Source organism: Plectropomus leopardus, chromosome 15 (assembly GCF_026936395.1).
Source record: "Plectropomus leopardus strain MGB_pleo_1.0 chromosome 15, ASM2693639v1, whole genome shotgun sequence".
Lineage (NCBI taxonomy): Eukaryota > Metazoa > Chordata > Actinopteri > Perciformes > Serranidae > Plectropomus > Plectropomus leopardus.
Window position 1 is genome coordinate 30,387,091 of NC_142190.1, and position 18,055 is coordinate 30,405,145.

The window sequence follows — 18,055 nt, forward strand, 5'->3', positions numbered from 1 at the left end:
TCAAGCTCTCTCACCCTGCGTCCCTCTCTTTCCCCCTCCCTCCCCTTTGCTTTTGTGGCTGACGGAGACCTGACTTTGCCGTGTAGACGCTCCCCCTCCCTCAGCATCATCCTGTCTTCCCTCCCTCTCGCTCCTTTTTTTGCTCTCGCCTGTTCGCTACAGTCCGCTGATAAGGAGCACTCAGATGGGCAGCAGCTAGAGCCGTTGGGGCTGTCACCACAGACCAAACAACATTATTATTTAACCTGTCGCTATGTTTGCCTCTATTTGGTATGCCAAGAAGCTAGGAAGGCGACTTGTACAGAACAACCGGAAAGCTAAAATGCTGAAAGATAAGGTAGGTTGTGTGTGCTTTACTGATTTACTCTTGGTTGTCAAAGCAGACATAGAATACAATTTATTGAAGATCTGTGCCATAGACACATCTCATCATTAAACACTACGAGTCATTTTACTGAAAGATGTTGCTTTTTATAGTCAAGATGTCCAATCTAGGTAGTGCTGAAGGATCTTGTGCTACCTCAGTTCACCTGTTGATTAATAGTGTTGTTGACGTCTGTGTTAGTGATTTGACTTTGGGGTGTGAATTAGTTGACTTTGCTCAATTGCGTCCTTTCTGCCTCATTTGAGGGCAAGAATGAGCAATGAGGGACACGGACCCTGCTGCCAAATGTTTGTATTTTTGACCCTGCCTATGCACACGAGGGACTCAGGAGCTCACTCTATCTCAACTCATTAAGCAGCAGCACTTTCACCTATCTCAGTCATTCTGTCCCCCGAGCAGCAGTTTTCTTCACCGACATCTTTTAAGTCATGCGCCTTCAGCACAGCCAAGTTTTGACACTGCAGACTCTGCTCTCACAAGCAATTCAGCCGCTGGAGTCATCTGATGGATGAACCTGACTGCAAATTTACTATACTGACAGGACAGTGAGCTTTTACTGGTTGCCTATGGATATATTTTTCTTCTTCTTCTTTTTTTTTTTTACAATCATGCTGTTTACTTGCAGCTTTAAAAGAGTGAGATGTGTATCGCTGGGGGGGGGGGCTACAAATACTGATGTGTCTGAATATAGGAATGTCAAATGAATACAAACTGCCAGTGGTAGGGCCCAAGGCTGCTCATGGTCAGTCTAATTTTCTTGAAACTGAATTAAGATATTTCACTAAGTCCTTAACTTCCATTTAGCAACACCATCAGGTCAAAATTTCACAGTGAGGAAAAATGGCACTACCCCAAATAAAAAACACATTTAGGCTCGGTTACCGTGACATTTGCTATGGAATAAACCTAATATGTTTGGTGACGCACTAATCGTTCCACCTGTGCCGCCATCAGAATTTATGACTTCTCATTTGGTGCCATTCTTAGGACAAACTTATAATCTTTAAGTTGGCTCCCGGTCAGGCAGCATGCTGTCCTGAGGGGTGTGTTAAGCTGCGCAGGCTTTAGGTGCTGTGAATGGGGCTTTAGACTGTTACCCTGACTATACACAAAACATGTAAGTCAATCTCCCCTGGAGTTTGACCCCCAAACATGCTGACCTTCATGACACATATCTCATGGCATTTAGGTATTAATAGTGGATGTTATAATGGCATCAGTTGAGCCCTATAACACCTGGATTTACATCAGTTTTCTAGTGCTGCATTCAGATGCCTTTCATAAGTATTGAAACCCCTGAAAATTTGAAATTTTGATTTGTTTTGAAAACTTGGAAGAAAAGACAATGACTAGACAACACCAAAAAGCAGGTAAAATGCCAAGAAAACTATATTTATAATCCTCATAATAATATATTTCAAATAATGTTACAGAAAAGAAATACAGTAAAATATCTAACATAGATATATTTTTGCAGCAATTTTTTTCAGGTAATTGCCTTCTTTTTTGTATTGTTTTGTGTTTTTACATTTCTTTGCTTATTTTCAGGTAATTTTCTTGTAACTCTCCAGTACTTTTTTGCAAATTTTTTGGGCTATACACACATACACAGAGAGATGCACACACACACATAGTTTTTTTTTTCTTAGCTTTTACTTTTTGGTGGCCTATACTAATGTCTTGCTAATTTCTTGTTGATACTCATGCCTTCTTCCTATGCTCCCATGGGAATTTATTCAGGTTTCAGAGGGTTTAAGTAGAAAAAGCCAATTGTGTTTATTGGGTTGACATTTTTTTGTAGGTGGATGTGGAAATTTGCATTGCCTTGGTTCCTCCATCAAAAAGCCTATGGGATTTTTCAATTGGATTAGGATTACTGCTGAAGATATGCTTTGTGGCAAACAAACATTTATGATACTTGATATGATACTTTCTGATAAGTGTTCGGTGTGACGGCATCCGGTAGTCTCATTTAGCCACTTGTTGGCAACCGCTTTTTTTTTTTTTTTTTGACAGGATTCATGAGTGGGGTATTTAATGACATGTTTTACATTGTATGGCAAAACGTGTAAGTCTCTTCATCTTGTGTTAACCACAGACCTTATTACAAGTGTCTAAACAAAAAACCCATTTAAAAAAATCATTGACTTTGAGACGAGGAAACTGGGAGTGCTAAGATGCTAACTAATTTCCACTTTTTTTCTCAATTAACTCCTGAAGCAGTCTTTACTAAATGCACCAAATGCACATGCTGCAATAGCAAAGTAAAATCCATTGTTTCACACTCCAGTCCAGTCCATCACACTGTGGTCAAGCTAGCCGTGGCCACCGCACCACTGGGAAGTTAGTTTTAGGCTGGATATTTGACAGACATTAACTCTGAAAACCAACTCTTCCAGCTGCTGTTTATCAGCTTAATGAGGAATACTTTTGGCCACAATCCCATTTTTTTTGACCTTTTCGCCATCTGCCGGCCTCTGGCTCCTTCCTTGTGTCTTTTGTCACACTTTAACGCACACACCCTGCTTTCGCCGCCATCACAAGTGTGATCTCACAACTTCCTTTGTGGAGCGGCTCTGCATTAATTGCAGCATCAGTCCTGCTGATTATACTCTAGCTGCGTACGTAATCTGTGACCCCTGCAGTGTGTGTGCCAAGGCCACATTCACATGAACAAAAAGTAGTGTGCTGCTTAGCAACGAATGTTTGCGTGTGTGTGTGTGTATGTGTGTGTGTGTGTGTGTGTGTGTGTGTGTGTGTGTGTGTGTGTGTGTGTGTGTGTGTGTGTGTGTGTGTGTAGAAAGGATGAGGTGGAAGCAGACAGAGCGCTGGAGTGGAGTGCCTGTATTTTACCTAAAGGCCTGGGGTAGAGAGTGGAGGAGGGAGGTGCATAATGGACATAATGCATTGAGATGATGCATTTGCACATTTCCAAACAAAAGGGGACCAACAGAAGAATACATATAGTACATAAAGCAGACTATAGAATTGACATATACATCTAATGGTTTGACTGCATGTAAATACATTAGAGGGATCATGAAAATATCATTCTTTCTAAAAGCCTCTCATGGACAGGTGTTGCAAATTAGCATTTTGCTATAAACACTCAAAGCAGTGCATCTGGGACTTGAGCATGTGTTAATGTTACAGGACCAATGGTATTGTATGTCCACGTCAAATAAACAAATAAATAAATACAATTTAAATAAAATACAATACCAGAATTACCTACAGTATACCCTGCACACAAAAGTTAAGAAATTCATGAATTTAATGAAGTTAAAACAAATTGTCTACTTTATAAGTGTGACCGGTTGATCACAGAGAATATTTTTGACTGGTTACATATGTTAATTATGCTACTCCTCAGTTTTACTGCACTGCACTCCACCCGGGTCTAGAAGGACACATTGTGCCCACCCTCTGGTTACCCCCCTAGGCTCGCCCTGGCGAGTAAGGGGCTCGAGTGTCAGCTGTAAAACCCCTTTAACGTTGGTGACCATGTTATCACTGTTAGCTCTGTTACCACCACTAGGAATGTCACCACAGGTACCGGTGCTGACATAGCCAACAATCTTTAAGTGGTTTTGTGGTCAGAATGAAACTACTTGCTCAAGAGGGGGGTACGGAAGGGTGGGCATGATGTTCCTGCAGCAACACATTCTGACACTGGAGCTGTGTCCCAATTCAGGGTCTGCATCCTTCGGAGGCTGCATTCGAAGGCCAATTACGTCACAGCGCTGCACGAAGGCTGTCCCATTTGGTTACAATTCGAAGGCTCCTCCTTTCGCAGCCCACAAATGCGGCCTTCTTTTCCCTCTGTTTGGAGGACACATCGCTACTATCCTTCGCGGCCTTCCATTTCCCAAGATTCCTTGCGCGCCCGCGATCTTCAAAAATAATGGCGGCACAGAGCGGAGATCGGAGCGTTGATTTAACTTAATGTGGGTTTTTACTCATTTGAAAATCAAACGCCAGATATGTTGAACTTAGAGGGCCATTAAAATCTCATAATTTCATTCATAATACGTGATGTTAGTAATGCTAACACGTAGCCACCTAGCAGCCCTGCTGTGCTGCCGGCAGCAGCGGAGTGCTCCGCCTGCTGACGGAGGCTCTACTGCGCGAAAAACCAGCTTCCGACGCGGACAGAGGCCCTTGTCCTCCTTCTCCAGCAAAATTTAAATAAAAAGTAAATTTTAAAAATAAAATATTTTTTTTGCTTTAGTGCCCCCCCTCTCTCTCTCTCTCTCTCTCTCGCTCTCTTCCTCCCTCTCCCCCTCTCTCGGCCTCTCTCTCTTTTTCTCTCCCTCTCCCCTTCTCTCTCTCTGGCGAGCCTTGACAGCAGGAATCCACTGTCGTGGGGGTAAGGGCGGGGACATCTGGTGACGCAACCAGGAAATCCTCCGAAGGCTAGACTGTCCCAATTAACAACCGTTAATGCGGCCTTCAGAGGTGCCTCCGAAGGAGTCGCCTCCGAAGGCCGCGTAGGCTGCGTCCTCTGAAGGATGCAGACCCTGAATTGGGACACAGCATGGGACAGCCATAACATACCAGCTAAGCATCAAATGAGCGTTGCTGCTAGCTAATGTAAGATGAGATTTATTTTTGCAAAGTTTTATATTATTTCATTTTATTTTATTCTTATTTATTTAGACAATTAAGTTCATATCATTATTGGTACATTCATACATTATATTGTATGCTACGCTTTAAGTTAAAAAAAGCAATGACATATTTCTGCCTCATTTGAGGGCACATGTGGTGCACCTTCCCTTTAAGGTCAGGGATGGTTTGGATCATGGAGTGATATGAAAGATGGGAAGCGACGAATCTCCTTGCATTGTATTTAGTTGACTTGTCCTACAGATGTAGTGGACATTAAAGTGACGGAGAAACTGAGAAAACGTCCCTGTGCTTTCCTTACCTACAGCACTTAAGTAAATCGACTTATTAAGTTAAGGTTGGAAGAAGACAGCCTTACACTAACGTTGGTTCCCGTCCGACTGGGGTAGTGCGTAGTGCAGAGTGGCCGAGGAACCGGTGGAGACCGATGGTTGGGTAGCGGGCATGTTTCCATGTTAACGCAGCTGGCCGGCTGTCTGTCAGCAACGTTAATAGAAAATAAAATAAAAGTCAAGACATTTACATCATAAAACATTAAGATTTCACCACCTCTAAATGGAAAGTGCTTTGAAATGCAGTGTTACGCTCCCTGAGGAAATGGGGCGCCAGACTAAAGGGAAAGGACGTTTTGTATTTCATTTCTCTCTATTTTACTCAAAAATTAACCGGTAGGTTATCAGTTAATGAGTGCCGGCCTTTCAATAGTGAAAGAACCAAAACTGACATTTCTAGTTCATAGCTTTGTGTTAATTTAAGAATAATTAGAATCGGAGGTGTTTGTGAGTATACTTGTGGAAATCAGGAGCTGCAGCACTCCCACCCAGTCTACATGACAGTCCTAAGTAAATGGCTTGCTGGTCATCCTGTGGTGGCATAAGGACATCGAGCTGTGGGGGTATGTGCATGTGAGTGTGTGCATATAGCACATTTTCTGTGTGTGTGTATGTGTGGTCACGCTAAAAGCACTGACAGAGTCATGTGAGCAGACTCTCCTCCGCACAGCTGGGAAGCAACTAATTGGAGCGGTGTGTTGTGTGTGGTATTTTAAACAAACAGATGTGTGTTTGTATGCAGGCTCCAGGATTTCACGTCAGGTATCTGCTCTGAATTGACGAGAATGTTTTTGAGTTGTGAAAAAATTCAGTTTAGCATGCCTTAGTTTTAAAGTCATTGATTTATTATCTTGAAATGCCTTTAACAACAGTGTCCCTCCTTTTTAGTTGGATACCTCAGAGAAGTACAACAGAGGATAAGGGCCATATCAAATCAAAACAAATTTGGTTGTTTCAAGTAAAGTCATAATATTACAAGAATAAAGTTGGTATGTTGATAATAATGTCATAATATTATGAGAAAAAAAGTAGCAATACTTTTAGAATAAACTCATAATACTGCAAGAATGAAGTCGTAATTTTACAAGAAGGGGGATATTATATTACGGAAATAAACATATTGGCAGCAAACTGTAAAACAGGTGAGTCCAGGAGGCTTCCTTGGCAACCAGGAGGCTTCCTTGGCAACCAGGCTTTCTTTGACAGTTGGCGAAACATACTTTGAACTAGTTGCTGGCAGTATGTTTATTTCTGTAATATGATATCCCCTTTCTTGTAAAAGTATGGCTTTATTCTCATAATATTACAACTTAATTGTCATAAAATTATTACTTTTTTCTTGTAAAATGACAACTTTATTTACGTAATATTACAAGGTTATTCTCGTAAAAAATTCTGATTTTGTTCTCGTAAAAAGTTCTGATTTTGTTCTCGTAAAACTACAACTTTTTTCATAATATTATGACTTTATTCTGTAAGTCTCAAAAAAAAAAGTTTTTCCTCAATGTGGCCCTAAAACACCATGATAGAGTGGGACCTTTAGTCAGGAAACAATAAAGATCAAAGGCAAAAGCTATTGATTCTGAAGTTAGTATCAGTAGAATTGTTGCTTGCTTACTCCTCTGTGCTGTTTTAGCAATATTTTCTTTCTTTTCCTCTCCTCTCCCAGGACAAATTATTTCCCCCTACACAACTCATTATTCTGTTGCAATTAAAACCGACAGCTCACCTGTAGCAGAACCAGCCTGTGCAGCAGCGCTGTGAAATCAAATTGGAAAAAAACTCTTTTCAATTACTGTATCTGCACTATCCACACCGCATCTAAATTTACCCATGTGTCAACTCCTCACAGAAAAGGCCTGTTTAATGTCCTCTCTCAGAGATCCTCATTTCCATTGCAGACTATTACTTTTTTATTCAAGTCCCTACAATAAGTGCACTTACAAAAAGTTAAACATTTAAAAGTTTCTCTCAGAAAATGTCTTGAAATAACTAGAACACAACTTTAACTGAAGGGAAAAGAGTCATAATTAGAGTAACTGTGTAGCAAAATGATCGTGCAGGCTTGCTGTGTCACTTTCTGTATTTGCTCCTTATTGTGATGTCATGATATCAGTCTGCAGTCTCTCAGAGAGGCTCAGGTGAGAGCTGTTTCACAGCAATTCAGTGTACATTTAATTGTGTAGTGCTAGTATTTTGGTAACAAAAGGGCAACGCAATGGCAAAAGAAAACAGAATTGAAGGCCTATTTCTAAAATTAGACCACAAATATCAGGTTGTATTATAGTCAGCGAATGAACAAAGCGATGCTGGTGAGGTAGGGAATGAGTCACCAGCTGACATGATGCAAAGGATGGGTTTCACCTGACGTGATCAGATGATACAGTCTGACGTGTCCCGTTTAAAATGATAACACAAGTTAAACCAATCACCAGAAAAATGTAGTACATTTCAGGATACTATAGAAACGCTACATTGCAGCATTATAGCGGATACTTGAAAAATTACGTTTCACAAACACTGCCCTTAACCCTTCGACCAGTGCAAATTTGTTTTATTTCCTCAGGGGAAAAACATGGGGAAAAATGCAATGACCAACTTGGTAGGAAATGTCCCACAAATTGCAGATAAATTGTTAAAGGTAATTGTAATTGTAATGTTACATTTAAAAATATGTTACAGAAAAAAATGGGAACATAGATATTTTTTAATATTCAAAACCTTTTTTCAGGTCATATTCTGTTTTGTCTTTGTTTTTGTTGTTCTAAATATATACTAACCTTATTTTCATGTAATTTTAAGTATTGTTACTAAATTCTTGCTAATTGTTTTTTTTTGTTATTCGTTTCGTTGAAAGACATAAATACTTTGGGAATTGTAGCTTTTGGACGCTTTTGCTCAAGAGGTAGAAAATCTACAACTTCCAGTATGTAGGCTACCAGACGCTCCTGCTGGTGGGTGACGTAATATTGTATATTTAAGACGATAAATCTTGGTTTATATTTGATTAGAGCTGCTTAGTTTTACCGTTTGGTGTCCGTTTTTCGGACTTTGTTTTCACTGTGCAGGTAGCAGCCCACTTCCTGTTCACAAACTCACTATGACAGCAAAACATGGTGTTGAAGTATGTCTCTGAAGACATTTGAAGAGAGAAATGGGCAGTGCAGTAACAAAATCTTGGTTTATATTTGATCAGCGCTGCTTAGTGTTATTATTTGATTGGATTTCGTTCTAACTTTTAGAGAGAGAGAGAGGGTGTCGGGTCTTTTTCTTCTCTGCTGAAAAAAACAAACACCTAAAACCATTTTACACTGGTAGATGGTTTTAGTTGGTTTTAGCTGGTCAAAATGGTCTGAGATGGTCCTGACCCGGTTTCTTTAATAGTTTAGCTGCGTGTGCCACCAGCCAGACAAACTGTCAAACTGTGCACATTTATCTTTAATCATGACAGTAGATTTAACTGATTTATGCTCTTTGCTTTTCATACTTACCCGTTATGACACTGTTATTTCTCCATCAAAAGGATTTGGTTTCAATTTTACAGAAACTTCAACAGATAAACCAGCTAGAGTGACCATCACAAGCTGTTATGACCAGTTCAACTGTCAAAAATAATGTGAAAAACATGGACATCAGGCAATGTGAAAATGCAGAACTGAACAGCTGGGAAAACTCTGCTGCATGATGTATTTATTGTCAGATTCACTGTGGGGGGAGGAGGTATAGCTAGGCACTGGTTGGAGGGGTTGAGGGAGGTTTACCACAGTTCATCTACACATACTACCCACACTGATATGATGCAGAGTTGGCCAACAATCGGCGAAGTATCCCTTAAATCATGTGGTTAGGTTATGTTAAAAATTCTATATTTACGGTATGGAAAAGATCATGTTGTGTTTTAAATTACCTGGTTTTGGAAAAGCAATCCCCATTGGAAAGCAGCGAGGTCTCTGTAAAAAAAAACCAACCACACTTCATGGCACTATGCTGGCAGGAAACACAATGAGGGGTCGATAAAAAGCACCCAGATTTTGGGGCTTGTTTGTTGGTCTGGAACAGTGGTCTTTAGCTTGGCAGGGGCCTGGGTGACACACCATCCAACATCCCCTCCACCTTCCTTGGACAAAGTCAGCTCATATACTGCGTCACTTTAGAAACGTTGATGTATGAAATAGTCCAGTGTGAAGCATTCGTGGTTTGCAGAAAACGTACAATGGCGATATTTTCCCCTGGCGACTGGGCTGCACAGGTACTGTCTGTGTTAAAAGCTGGAGATGAGGTGAAGACTTAATAACTAAAGATGAGCCAAACAATGTGATTATTCAATTTTTCAATTCTGTCCAAATGATTGGCTTCCTGTAATGACCTTTGACATGTTTCAGAAGTTGGAGTGATATTTCTTTCTGTCTTTTTACGATTTTTACGATTATTACTGTAGGTCAGGTGTGGTTTTTTTTTTCAGTCTTATTGGATAATACATAAAACTATGTTATCACTCATATCTAAAGTCATCATTAAAGCATTTTACATAATAATTTAACTGTCAGACAAGTACTGTGCTGTGGTCTTCTTAGAGAAACAGACAGCTGTCAGTCACAGTATAATGGTATCTGTTCATATTATATGAGCACAGCAGTCTCTCCCTTCCTCGCTGTCATTTAGTCACAGGGTGAGAGAGAGTGACTGAGGGCTACCTGGCTCTCCACATCAAATGGTAGCTTGCTCTCCAAACACCCCAAATTAATCTGTCTCTACAGCTGTCCACAGCCAGGATCACAGCGGCCCCCACAGCTGCTGAATGGCTGTCTGCTGTCAGAGATATCATAATTACAAACTGAGCCCACACAAATAAGCCAACAAAGTAGTACACAAATATGACAGGGGAGGGGTTTATTTAATGCTGGAGGTACACAGATGTCATTATTTGGGATTTTTTTTTTACAGCAGGAAGTCATTGAAGGTTTCAGAAGACAAATTTGAAACTTTGAGAATTCACAAGTCTTAATATGAGCACTTGAAAGCAGCATATGCTGCATCATTTGCTGAGCAGAGGAAGAGGAGAGCTGCTGTATCCAAACACTACAGTGTGCTCATTCTTTGAGCAGGCAGTGTGGGTAATCTGCTGAGAGTGTTTCTTTGTCAAAGCAAATTTAAGAGTGGCAAAATCTAATCTATGAACATAAATTGGAGGGCTTGGAGCCTGTCTTTAAAGAGACAGTTCACTTCAAAATCAAAAATACATATTTTTTCTCTTACCTTTTAGGCCTGATTATCAATCTAGAAAAAAAAAAAACTCGAAAAAGCCTGGACTCTCACTTTGTTCCAACGTAACCTGTTGAGGCTGTATGGGACGCTGCTACATGGCGGCAGGTAGAAATTCTGCCTGCAACAACATAAATAAGGAGCTGTAAAGGTGGTGGATGGGTCCAACAGACCCCAGACTTCTACCTGGGAGCCCTATGTTTGCTTCCCATATGAATGCAGAGCCAAACTATGTTGTTGTTGTTTTGTTTTTTTTTTTAAACCTAACCATGTACCTTTTTTCCCTAATCTTAACCATGTGCTTTTGTTGACATCCTGACGTTGATTGCTGTATCCTGGTCAACAGCAGTTATATCTAGGGTATAATGTATGATTATCAAAGTCCACTGACAAAGGGGCAATATGAAATGACTTGGGATGAGAATGTGTTGATCTAGCTATGTGAGACTGTTGCTGAGTAACAGGGTCATGATTTCTGGGAAAAACATTGCTGCAGACCATGTCACAAGTAGTTTTGGTGCTTTGTGCACCACAAGCTGAGTGCCATCTCATTCCATTATATTGAAGAGAAGGCAGATGTCTTTATAGCTGATATGGCTAAAACAATCTAGACTGATAAACAGTGCTACGGGCAAGAGGAAAAACATACTGTATATATTTTTTTTATTTTGTGCTGAACTGTCCCTTTAACTGTTGTGGCAGTGTGAGTTTGACATGAAGCAGCTTTATCTCAGTGTGAATGGTATGGTAATTGTCATGTTGAAACAGTGCTCACTGAGAGCATCACCTGACAGACATCTGTTTCCAAGAGCGTCCTCAAACACACTCACCCTCTCATCACCATGAACCACCCTGCTCCTTTCAAGTCTTTGTTAGCATTGTGTCCAGCTGAGCAGTTAGTGTTGCATTGCTTATTTCAAACTGGATTTACAGTAAACTGGACTCACAGACACCGAAGAAGAAGCATCTATTTCCCCTTGTTATTGTTTGCTTGGGTGTAAATATTAACCAATCAGACTTAATTAACTCTTTTAAACCTGGGCAAACTTAAGAAGAAATGATGCAAATTTATAAAAAACTACACAAAAAATACCAGGAAATTGGCAAAAAAACAAGCAAACAAATAAAACAGGAAGGTTAAAAAAAGAAGAAAAAATGACCTAAAAATGCTTAAAAACTATAATATGAATATAGTAATATATAAAACCATAGTATGCACAATTTTAGATTTATATTTATAGATGTATTTCTCTGCATGTTTTTCCTTTGTTTCTTTTTTTTAAAATAATTTTCTAAATCTACTTGTATTGCAATTTTTGGAGCATTTATTGCTAAACTGCTTTATGCTGCTTTAAATGTTAAAGGACTGTCCATTAGGTGATAGACAGCAAAGTACCAAAATAATAAATTGGTTTTTTTTTTTTCTTTTAATCAAACATTTGCAGATTACTGCTCCACAAATTCTACTCACTGGTTTTGCTTTGCTTTTGTCTGTCCTATGTAAAGATAAAACCTTTTTGGCTCTGCTTACTGATATTCGACATTTTCGAGACCCTTTTTCCCCACATACCATTTCCCTGCTCCTCTGCCTCTCTCCTCCACCTCCATTCTCATGGATTAACTTGCTCTATTCCAAATCTCTCCCTCTCTCTCTCTCCACCTCTCTTTTACTCTCCTGTGCTTGTTACTCTCATGATGTACCGGTGGCAAAGCAGCCATTTGCTGCGTGGGAACCAGCTCTATTCGATAATGGATGTGCACTCCAGTAGCTTGATAGCCTGGTGGGTATTTTTGAGAGGGCCCGATGTCAAGCATCTGGAGAAGCGAGTGACATAGAAACATGGCAGCGTGTGATGGGCTTTTCTTTTTGACTTTTTTTCTCCTATATATATTTTTTAAGCCTGTCAACATGTCTGCTGCAAGCACAGCACCCTTTTTACATTCTGCTTACCCTCCACCTTCTTTTATGTGTACCTGCAAGTTATCAATGTCACACCAGGCGAGTCTAATCCTGCAGTCATCCAATGCTGAAGCAGAGAGCACCGCTGCTTCCAGGCAGCTCGGGCCTCGGGTCGGAGTTGTTCTAACATCCGCGTGTTTTCCTGTAGCCCGATCCACCGGAAGACAGGCAGGGAGAAAATGAGAGGAGGGTGTGTGTGTGGGAGGCAGATGGTCGTGGGCTGCAGGAGCGAGAAGAGGTCACTGACAAATGAGCAAATGAATGAGACGGAGCACAAAAAGTGAGAGACAAAAGAATAGGAAGAGACAGACACACTGTTAAATCTGACAAGTTGATTTAACCTTTTAAAAAAAACTCAAGAACCACTTACCTTGAAAATGTTAAATAGATTTAACTATTAATTTTAATGTGTGTTATATGTAATGGTGTAGTTAAAATCTGGTCATATGTACTCAATTTTATAAAATTGTTGCAATTTAAAAATAACAAGTTTGATCAAATCAATCTCTCTGAGTTTTAGCAACTTCAGTAAACCAAGTTTACTGTGCTATATATCTGTATTCTGCTGGTTGCACACTAGTCAGTCATAGTAGTATTTTCTTAAGCATGTTAACAAAGGAGTTGAGATCTCTAACTTCATCATCGGCAAAACCCTCTTCTGCAGACTAACTTGGTTTACTGAAGTCACCAGCACTTAAAGAGAGCAAGTAATTTCACTTGTCATTTTTTAGATAAATAAATGAGCAAATGCAGCTACATTTCAGATAAACTTACCACATAGATATAAAGTATACTGGCTAAGATATTGGCTTTAAAATGAAATACCGGATTGGCCATCATGCTGCTCTCTGCCAATATCACAATCTGATATTTTATGCAATTTCAAGTTCAAGTTCAAGAAATCTTTATTGTATTGAATTTGTCCAAGGGGCAAATTCTTGTGCAGCCAGCAGAAGTACATCTGTGCATACAATAAACACAATAAAACAATACATAAAAAATTATTTGTAATTGACAAAATGAAATGCAAAAAATAAGTTTAAGTATTTTTCTTATGTTGAATAATGAATGAATTTTTATGCTGGAAAGCATTTTATTTAATGTGTCCATCTGCTGGTGGGCCATCATGACAAAAGTTTGCATAATAATTTGTTAACCATTTAAAATCTGGAAAAACTATTTTTTCTTTTCTTTTTCTTTTTCTTTTTTTTTCATAAACATGGGGGGGGAGGCAATGAGGAAGAAATGGCAAGAAATGTCCCACAAATTGCAAGAAAGTAATAGATTTAGAATTATTCAAAATAAGCTAGACAAAACTATATTTATAATTATAATAATTATACCAATGTATATTGAAAATGATGTTACAGAATTATTATTATTATGAGTAAGTACTTTTTTTTTCTTGTTTGTTTTTGTTGTTATTTTCTTTACTTTTTTGTTTCATTTTTCCTTTTTTTTTCTTTTTTGTAATTTTCAGGGAATTATCTTGTACCTCTTTTAGGAATTAGTTGCTGTTTTTTTGTTTTTTTTTTAATGTTCACTCCAAAATTCTTAATTGCCTTCCTCCAGTTTTTTTTTTGAAAGAAATTAAACCAATTTGCTTAAGTTTCAAAGGGTTAATTTCACTAGAGAAAAGATTACTATATTAGGGATGCTCGATTTTAGATTTTAAGATTTATAGTTATATTTAATTTCCTTTTTCAAGGTATGTGGTTTCAAGGATTATTTGAAGTAAAATAATCTTGTCAGATTTTACAGTGCAGGTAGATGAAGTTGCTCATCTCTCTTTTCTGGCCGAGCCTCTTTTGTCTGATTGCTCCAATCACAAAAGACTGAGACAAAAGGTTAAAGCTGCTCTATTCTGAACATTTTCAATTAGCCCCAAGCCAGTGTTCATCAGGGTATTTGATTTACCTCCCACTGCAGCGACTCCGTTACTGCTTCCATTTGTTTTTTGCTCATTACGGTGTGTTTGAGTGGCCGTGTGTTTGTTTGTGGCCTGGTGCTGTTGCTCCACCTCTTTTCCTGACGTGCTCCATTGATCTGTCTCTAATCTAGTTTTGGCTTCCTGACAGAGCTGACTTCCCTCAGGCATTAATTATGCCTCCATGTGATTTATATGAGTGGGCTCCAGCAGCTAGCACTCTCCCCTGCCTAATCCAATCGGATCCACGTCTGTGGCCCAGCCACTGCAGCTCTCACCCAATCAGATATATTGAGTATGTGTCGCAAGTGTTTCCCCCTGCTTACACTCCCCCAGAGCGATCTGTCCTCGGCAGCTCCACTACACCCATTGTCCTAAAGTCCTCCCATGTACAGAATGCGCTGTCACAATAAAACACAGCTGTAAAGGGGGCAGATGTGTCCGACGCAGAGCCTCTAATCCACATAAACTCTTCTCATGGATGAGAAGTTGATTTTAAAAACAGTGTAAGCTGGTATCTGGAGGTCCAGCTGATCCACGGATTATTTTACTTTTGAAGATGTTGTGGGAAATAACTTTTTTCTTTATTGGGGTATCTTTGCTAAAACAGGATGCCTGCTTGTTTGTAGAAGCTGTCTGACCTGTTGGCTGTCAGTCAGGGTACATTTGGATTAACAAAACCAGGTTCAAGATGAGCTTCATTGGGAGGCGACAATGGGAGAGCATGATGACCAACTCATCTCTGGGCTACCCTTTCCATGGAGGGAGTGTTCCAAACCTCCTGTCCCCTCCATGCTCCGAGGGCCTGGGAAACCTCAAGAAAAGACTGTCCATGGACATGCTGCGAGGCTGGGCCCCGGACCTGGGGAGCCTCAGCATGGGGCTCAATCTCAATTTGAGCCCAGTGAAATGGCCCTCACTAGTTACTGTGTGCAGGTGGAAACAGACTCTGTCAGAGAAGCTGAAGAAGAGACACAGTGGCACTGAGGACGAATCTCAGGTTAGAACGCTTGCACTTTCAAAAAGTTTGGAGACTGATTGACACCCTATGTTGGAAGGTCTTAATGGCTTCTTTGAATATGTCATCGTAAACCGGTGTGCTGTCCAGATGGAGGGCAGGCCACTGGAGGCAGAGACTACCAACACTGGTCAGATGCCTATGGGTTTTGCAGTTTACAGCTTTTTCTATCAATCAAATTTGGAAAAATCAAGGGCTACTGTGCCTCCTGAAAAGCAAAAAGGAGAGGAGTAAGGTAAATAAAAATAAATAATAATAAAAAAAAAAAACCACTGAGAAACAGCAGCAAATGTCTGAAGGGTCGCTGTCAGTTAAGGTAAACCATTAACACTAAAGTGTGTTAAACATGCCTCAACATGCCTTGAGATGTAGGTAAATGTATTGGCCCTCATTTATCAATCTCAGCAGGGAAATCATCTTCTGATAAGGTACACGTGTTATTCATGAAACATTCTTATCTCACCGATCACAGTGTACAAATGACTGGCTGCTGATAAATGTGGCAGCAGAAAAAAAACCATCATTTGCATATCCCGTCTGTGGATGTATTAAGAAAGTCAGGATACAGCCATAGAGGCCGGGCCCGTTCATTTCTATGAGAGCTGCTCATTTGTGCATGAAGCACAAAAGCTCTTTTCCTTGGTATAGAATACCTGGATCTGCAGCCCTGTGAGGCATGTGTGCTGGAGACTTAGGTTGGTCAAATGTGCCCAAACAAGTAACTTCCACCGGCGGAGCGGCTGAACTCTGGTTTAGCGCTTTGCTACCTTAAATGGCGGTCAAAAAATGTAATCTCTCTTTTCTCTCTTTAGGCTCTTTTAGACTTTCCAAATGTTATCAAACTGGATGGATTAATTTTAGATTAGCGACATGAGTCATTTCGTGGAGGTTTTGATGTTTAAAAAAAAATCATTCACTGATTTACAGACGTCTCTGTCCTGATGAAAGTCAGTTGGAAAATGTCTGTCTGAGCCCATGAGCAACACGTGACGGATCCGGACGGTGTCAATTCACTTTTGGGCACTGTGTAATATTGGCTTCAGGGCCTGGCGTACTTCCTGAGGGCTTGATCGTTCCTCTGTATTCTGGGTTTAGAGGCCTCATCCCGAGAGTTTACAACAATTGAACTGAACAATCAGTCTCCACCTGAGGTTGGAATAATTATTATATGCAACATATATTAATAATATTTGCCCATATATTATATAAGACTGGCAGTGTTTTAATATTCATATATAAATTAATAATTGTGCATGGCTGTGTCATTTTGAAGCCTCGGGCTCAGAGTTTTGGCCCTCGCAAATTTGTTGTTGTTTTTTATCCAGAGGTGACCATATTTGAACAAGAGGCTGGCGTTATGGAGAAGCGAGCGGAGGATCTGACTCATTAAGTACAGCGACTGGTAGCAATGTCTTTCAGATTGCCGAAAATTTAAGCAGCCCATCCCTTAAATATTAGCCTCAGAGGTTGCCTCTTGGTCAAAATAGTCATGTGATTGCAAACAAGTTATCAGAATGTTCAGGCTTTTATTGTACCTTTCTTATAAGCCCTTCAGCTAATTAACGTGACAAATTGGGAACCCAGTGTATTTGTAAGATATCGGCACAAAGGTTTTACTTGTTTAATCTCTATTAAACTGTATTTAAATCCCACTGAGATTAAGACTCCTCTTCAAGGGCAGTGTGGCCAAGAAAACAGTATCAAGATGAACTGAAAACACATTCAAAAGTGCAGAATAAAGTCAGCTAAAAAGAACAAAAGGCAGCAGTGCAGTTTGATAGGGCAAAGATATTATAATCTGGATGAAAAATACCTGAACTCCTTAATGACTTTGCCACAACATCCTTCACTGTAAGTTTAAACACACTGAGAGCTACATATGCAACAGTAATGAAACTGTCTCCTGCTTCTCTGATTTTACAGCCTGTTCCATTTCTTATATGCAGTGTAATTAGAAATGTTTCCATCCAACATGTTCTTTAAATTTATGGAATGTATTAGATGGAAGATATTTCCTGTTAGGCTCGCCTTGTATTGGTTAATGGAGTAACTGGCTGGTGATCTGTCACATCAACAACCACTGGCTGTTTTAGCTTTCCACTGAGTTACTTTCCACTGCTCTCTTGGTTGTGACATAAATAGCATAATGATCATTTTAATATAATGTGTTCTGTATCTTCCACTTTACACTGGAGGTTGAGATAAAACTTGAATTGCATAGATTAGTGCAGAGGGAGAATAAGGAAATATGTTTCATATTGATGTTTTTGTTTCGCTTGATAACTGACTGTGCAGTGTCCCCCAGTGTGCTGTATGAGCTATATTACAGTTCATTATAGATAGAGATGTTTTAGCTGGTGAAACTGGAGTGTCGGGTTGTAAGGATTGGCAGTTAAGTCCCTTGGTTGCTCTGGTGGTTAAAAAACATTTTGAAATGTTTGGCCTCTAGCTGTTAGTGGGACATCTACACTCTCTGTCTTTTTTTCTCTGTGTACTGTAATACCGTGATACCGCTGAAGCCCAATTAGAACAGTAATGACAA

General features: G+C 39.8%; 1 protein-coding gene across 38 annotated transcripts in view; it reads left to right on the forward strand.

The window, feature by feature from the left end:
• dlg2 (discs, large homolog 2 (Drosophila)) overlaps window positions 1-18,055 on the forward strand; it is a 259,394-nt gene that overhangs the window by 151,241 nt on the left and 90,098 nt on the right. The window contains exon 1 of one of the 38 annotated variants that reach the window (XM_088088600.1): window positions 131-337. The exons of 36 other annotated variants lie outside the window; for them this stretch is intronic. In XM_088088600.1, coding sequence (XP_087944726.1) covers window positions 254-337 — 84 coding nt within the window. In that variant the 5' untranslated portion in view covers window positions 131-253. Of the gene's footprint in view, window positions 1-130; window positions 338-14,932; window positions 15,496-18,055 lie in introns of those variants that run through there. One more of the 38 variants, XM_088088598.1, reaches the window with a different exon arrangement.